This window comes from Manis javanica, chromosome X (genome assembly GCF_040802235.1).
Source record: "Manis javanica isolate MJ-LG chromosome X, MJ_LKY, whole genome shotgun sequence".
NCBI classification, from domain to species: Eukaryota; Metazoa; Chordata; class Mammalia; order Pholidota; family Manidae; genus Manis; species Manis javanica.
This window is the reverse complement of record NC_133174.1, coordinates 93748230-93754527: the sequence shown is the minus strand read 5'-3', so window position 1 is coordinate 93754527 and position 6298 is coordinate 93748230. Positions and strand designations below refer to the sequence as shown.

The 6298-nt window shown below is 43.0% G+C and overlaps 1 protein-coding gene across 1 annotated transcript; it reads right to left on the bottom strand.

Annotated features, from left to right (window-relative positions):
- Positions 1 to 2586: 2586 nt before the first annotated feature.
- LOC140847356 (melanoma antigen preferentially expressed in tumors-like) lies at positions 2587 to 5900 on the bottom strand. Its single transcript, XM_073227516.1, has 4 exons — positions 5599 to 5900; positions 4906 to 5146; positions 4544 to 4749; positions 2587 to 3633 (listed from the first exon to the last, which is right to left on the bottom strand). Exons 1-4 carry the CDS (start codon positions 5898 to 5900, stop codon positions 3120 to 3122), a joined length of 1263 nt encoding a protein of 420 aa, XP_073083617.1. The 3' UTR covers positions 2587 to 3119.
- Positions 5901 to 6298: the final 398 nt, after the last annotated feature.

Genomic DNA, 6298 nt, shown 5'->3' with positions numbered 1-6298 from the left:
CAGTGTCCTTGCCGCTAATTAGTTACCACACAGTTACATCAGAATCCTTTCCTCACTTTTTAGGAACAGTTGTCTTTGTTGTATTTTCAAAAATATATATGGTTTTGGGAGGAGATTTCTGCTGCTCTACTCACGCTGCCATCTTGGCTCCGCCCCCCTTTCCTCACTTTTTATAGATGTTTCCTCACCATTTGGTATTACTGGGGAGAACAAAATATGCAGTGCCACAGCAAAGCTGGGGACTTTGTTATAGTTATTATTCCTGAAAATAACAGTTTCTCAAACATTGGCAGTGTATGCGGCGCATAAAACCAGAAGATCGAATAAACCAGAACTGACTCTACCTCTAACCTTGCCAGTTGATTGCACGTCCTTTCCTCACCACCCTTATAATGGACACTGCTTTGTCAGTCAGTGTTGCTTAAACCAGGCATTGTTAAAGTACTAAGAGTCCCCACTAACTGAACAGCCACTGTGCCAGGCACTGTGCCAAGCACTTCATGGGAGAAACTTGGTTAACCTTCATGCCATGCCTGGGAAGTAAACAGTGTCATTCCTCTTTTTATGGATGAAGAACCTGAAATGCAAAAGAGCATCATGTGACCAAGGTGGTACAGATAGGAAGCTCGGGAGCCAACAATCAAATATATCTTGACTAAATTACCAGACTAGGAGCGAAGTACTCCTACCCCTTGCCACTCAGTTTCCAGGCACTCATTAACAAGCAGCATAGTTGGGGACCTTCAACTGCTCTCACTCACTACTTTGAGTGAGGACATTCAGTAGGAGATCTCAGGGAGCCTCCCCATATCCTCCAGACCAGGAAGAAGGCCCCTGGCATTTCCTCTTCAGAAAAACCATGTCTTTGTCAACATCCCATCTTTGTCATCCAAACTCTCAAGAACCATGGAAGGTGTGTTATTTTCCTCTCCTTGTGAGGTAAGTTAGCCTGCCACTGTTTCATAGATTCTGGAGAACACAAGAGACTTCTGGGTCAGAGAGGAAGGAATGTGCTACCCACAGAGCAGCTTGATGTTTCTTCTGTTGACCTTGCTTTCTCCTCTCCCAGTTCCCACACAAGTGCCATGCTGTCCAAAAGAAATGCAGTATCAGCCACACCAAAATAAAAGTGAAATCCTCTTAAAGTTAAAAGAAACAGGTGAGTTTAATTTTAGTGACTTTATTTAATGCAACAGTGAACAAAAATGACAATTTCAACATGGAAACCAAGACATTGTTAGTTTTTACATTTCTTAGGAAGCCTTTGAAGTGCAGTGTGGACTTTCAACACATAAGCAATACAGACAAATTACTGATTGTCCATTCTTTTTTCTTACAAAGTCCTTGACATGCCATCTGTTACCATTTGAACAAAGAAAGAGTACACGCAATTTATTTACAAGCTCTTTTAACAGGTTCGTCTAAGTCCAATGCTATGTATTGTTGCCAAACACAGATGAAAAATGTTAACTCTTTTTTTCTTTATAAATTTTTACATTCTTTTCTCTCAGTCTTTGAAATGCAATTTGTTATTACCTGTGTAAGCAACAAGAAAGAATAACTCTAAATTACATTTTACTGAGCCTTTGAAATACATGTGTTGTCATTTCAACATGAAAACAATATAAGTATTCCTTCAATTACCTTTATATACTTCTGTCTTATCAAGTTTGTTCTATTTCAACAGAACAGTATGCACAAACTACTACTTATTCTTCATTCTGTTTTTGTTGTGAAGTCATTAAAGTTCAGTGTGCTATCATGTCAACATGTAAGCAAGAACAAGTAATTTTACATTCTTTTCCTTCAATGTCTTTGAAATACAGCATTTTATCATTCTGACATGTAGGCATAAACAGATCATTCATTAGTCATTTTCACTCTTTTCATACTGAATTTTGAAATACAGTGCTACCATTTCAACAGTAAAAACAATGTACATTCTTTTTTCCCTGTCTCTGACATGCAGTGTGTTTTCCTTTCAACATTTAAGCAATATAAATAAACTATCAATTAGTTATTCTACATCCTGTTTCTTACTAACTGTTGGATATGTGGTGTGCATTTAACACCTGGAGTACATCACATTTTGGAGTAGCCAGATTTCTAGCACTCAGTGGCCACATGTGGTTAGTGTGTACCATCAAGAGCAGTGCATACCTAGTGGTAGATCAGAGGAAGCAAACACATATGAAATAGAATATACTGTGAAGGAATATTCATGCACATGGCACATTGAGACCAATAGCAAGTAAAAACCTACTTAAATGGGGAAGTAAGAGAAAACCAAGTGGAGGAGATAACATTAAAGCCATGACCTGAGGGTTGAGCAGCTATACGTAAGGGAAAAAGTGAACAAAAATCTGGGCCATGGAAGCGAAATTTACCAAATGTCCTAAGAAAGAGTGGAGAAATGGACAAAACATTGGAGCAGCTGTTATTCTCAGTGGTTTGAGATCAGGGACCTGATCTTTCTTATCACCTGGAACAGTACCTAAAGCACAATAGACACGGGGTGAATATATGTGAAGTAAAAATCACTGAGCCAGGTGTCTGAGACCTGCAGAGGCAGCTAGCAGCATGACGAAGACACCAGTAGGCAGTGGGGACAGTTTGTTTCCTTTCCCTTGCATAGGGTTTCTCATAAGCAACCTAAGGCAATCATACATACAAATATTCAGGGCGCTCGAGGGTGGAATTGTTGGCTTCAACAACTACCACAGCCAGGGAGAGTTTCAGTTCACTGGACTCGTGCCAAGGGCCTATAAGATGATGAATGGACCCACCCGTGTGCACAGGGAAGTGATGGTACATGACTGGGAGAGCTTCCATCACATAACCAACACTGTACTTAGTAAGCAGAAGAGGATGTAGAGGGCAATGGGCAACAGATCCACAGGAGCTTCCAAATTACTCTCCTTCCTTCTTAGAGTTCCTCTTTCACAGAGGTCAAGGACACTGCCAATCTCCCTGAGCCTCCTTTTCCCGAACAGAAGAAAGGTGCTGCAAAAGGCTTGTACAATTTTACATGTGTCTCTACAAATCAGGCCTTCAAGCAAAACACTGAGTGCTTTTATGGCCACACATCAGTGCTGACACGACTCCTTGTACTACAGGAATCACACAGAATGAGTAGTCCAAAGCATGTCATCCCGCTGTACCGCATGCAGCATTGCCTTCAATTGGGCCTGCACTTCAGCCAACCGCTGTCGGTCCAAACTGCCAGGAACATCCCATTCTCTGTAGCAATGAGGAGGGATGGGATAAATCACATGCTTCAGCTCCATCAAGGATGTTAGGTGCTGCAGAAGGCTCGTGAGCACAGGCATTGTAATGGTGTTGAAGGCAAAGCTAAGCACACGGAGGCACGAACAGTGGCTCAGAGCCGGAAGAAGAGCTGAGAGAGTGGAATCAGTTAAGAGGCAATTATTTATTTCCAGATGCTTCAGGGTACCCGAGGCCCTCTGCAGCAGAGTCTGGAAGGGCTCATAAGCCTCTGAGAATACCTGGTTGTGATTGAGATTCAACTGCTTTAAGTGGGTGGCCTGAGAGCTCTGGGACAGGATGGTGATATCTTTGTAAGACAGGCCACAGAAAGACAGATTCAATGTCTCTATCTGAGGTGGCAGCACTCTGCAGAGAGAAAAGAAAAAGGTTATTTCAGAAGAATGAGTATTGGACGAGGGCAGTGAGCCGTAAATAATACACACATAAGGTCTAGAATAATCTAATCTAGACATATCTTACCCTGTTTGTTTTGGTTTAGTCCCACCCTAGCCCCTCCCCCATGGTCACTTCTGTACCTATTTTGCAACAGTCCTTAGTCACATGGGCTTTGGAATCAGACTAAATATGTTTGTGACCATGAGAAAGTTACTTTCCTACTCTAAGACACATGTTTTTAATCTTTAATATGTGCACACCAGTAATTATCATTACAGAGTTGTTCAGCATATTAAGTGAAAAAAAACTTGTATGCACTTAGTTTATGCAATACCATCAATGGCCACTCCTGTTCACTTATATGGCGAGGACAGGTCTGGGAAAGCAGCCAACTGAAGGCTCCCTTTGACTGATTCCCAGATGACTGCTTCTCCATTCAGTGTCCAAGCCTTGGGGAAAACACAGGAGCAAGAGGATCTGGCAGTGTTAACTACTGTGGCCAGTCCTGGGGGATGTGCATCAGTGTTACAGAATAAGACTTTTTTCCATCTGAACGCCTCCTCTTGCTCTCTAGAGAGCTGTAGACACCACTAGGACTGAGACTTTTACCAATATACTTACAGACTCATCATAGAGTCTACCCATGGTTGACTGAATGAATGAATGCACGAATGAGCACAGCTTCCTTTTCTAATCTTGTCTTTCTCCTCACCATGAAGTACCTCTCTCTAGCCTGGCCAAATGCTAATTTGCAGCACTTCCCATGCTGAGGCGGAAGGAGAAATACTTTACAAGGAGCTTAGGAATATCTAAGCATGCTCTCTTCTCTTCTCTTACTCATGGGGTATGCAGGGAACCCAGGATCCTCCCACCCGCTCACCTGAGAAGTCTGTGCAATCGATCTCTGAGGTACAAGGCAGACAAGTCGAGCTCTTGCAGGCTGTCCAGCTTCTCAAGACAGTGGAGAAAAGCTTGGAAGTCTCTCCGTTCAAAACATGTAAAGCGAATGTTAGACAGACGAAGGCTGTACAGGTGGGCCGTTTGAGCCACAAGAGTGTTGACATCCCTCAAATGACCCAGATCCACCTGCAGGTGATCAATGCATCGTGGATCCAGAAACTGCAGCATACTTCTGTGGGCAGACATGTCAAAAAATTTCAAATCTCTGCAGCAGAGGTGCAAAGACCCAAAGCTCTGCCTGAGTTTACTCTGAAGAAAGGAAACAAATTGCTGTGTTCTCACAGTTCCATCGAGGGAGAGGTCCACCAGTAATTCCACAGTTTCCAAGGCTGAGTGAGGCTCTGACTCTGAACTATCAAACCCAGTGCACCTGACGCTATGCTGGGCTTCTTCTGTTCTAAGAGTAGAGTTCTGAGAGTAAGCACAAGATTGAAAGCAGGTAGGGAATGTGGTTCTGATATCAGAGCATATTATCTTACAGTCCAGGTCCTGCCTTAAATCTAAGAGCCTCAGTTTTGGGGGCCTGTAAGGAGAGGAGACAGAACACATGAGAGGTAGCCGATTGTAATGTAATCTCCCAAGATCAGTGTTGAGAAGAAGGCACAATACCCTTTATCCCTGGTTTTTCACAGCATATGTCATTTACCAAGAATTCCTTTCCTAAAAATTCAGTACCTTTTGTTCTTTTCCCCCTACTTTTTTCACCTCTGTTCTGTTCCCATATCAATGCCCATGTCCTTCTTCTATGAAATTACACTCAGGAGGTAAGTACATCCTCAGTCACCTCTATTCTGTAATCAAGTCTGTGAGACATTAGAGTCGTTAAAGTGACCCCAAGTGTTGGACCAGTAGCCCCACAGAGATCTTCAGCATTCACTACTGGCTACTTCAGGAAGACTGTTAGGTATTCCCCTGCCCCAGGCTCCAGCACACTCTCCTGCTGACTCACTCTATTGCTACTGGATATAGTCTTACCAGGAAGAAGAGTTCTGGGCAGGGAGGAGCTGCAGACCATCAATCATGGCTTCCAAGATGTCACAGTCTGACCCTTGTACACTCAGTGTCCCGATATGGAGACAGCGAAAGGGCCAAACCCTCACCATTGCCTTTAGTATCTCCTTATGCCTGCCCACGAAGGCAGGAATGAACAGTGGAACAAAGAGGTCTCTTGGGAGCTCATCCAGGGCATGTATAGCAGCCAGCTCATTACTCAGCAGACTCTCTGCAGCAAGCTCTAGCAGAGTGCCTGTGGGCTTCTGGTCCATCTTCTTGAACATGCTTCAGGGTAAAGAATATTTAGAAATCCTAAGAGGACATCCACAGCCTCCAGTGTCAGTTACAGCCAAAATATTTATTGAATAAATATACGGTGACCTCTAGTGACCCCTACTACAGGGACAGAATACAAAGAGGCTTGTGTGTTTAAGTATGTGTTTGTGTGCATACACATACACACACACACACACACGATAAAATGCCCCTAGAAATCACAGTTAAGTTAGCAGAATATGATGTTGACCACAGAGCTATCTTCCTCCCAATATATTTCATCCCAAAATGATACAGACCAATCAGAAAGAAAATGTAAATCTACACCAAAGCCACACTCTGATCATTACTTTAACTTAGAGAATGTGCAGAGTTCAGTAGAAATGGGAGTAACACAAATTGTGAA

Bases quoted from the DNA above. Each gene is read 5' to 3' on its own strand.
- LOC140847356 (XM_073227516.1), bottom strand. From the start codon at position 5,900: ATGTTCAAGAAGATGGACCAGAAGCCCACAGGCACTCTGCTAGAGCTT. The intron at 4,750-4,905 runs GTGAGAACACAG...GATCACCTGCAG, and splicing joins ACCTCTCCCTCGATGGAACT to GTGGATCTGGGTCATTTGAG. The intron at 3,634-4,543 runs GTGAGCGGGTGG...TTCTCTCTGCAG, and splicing joins CGATTGCACAGACTTCTCAG to AGTGCTGCCACCTCAGATAG.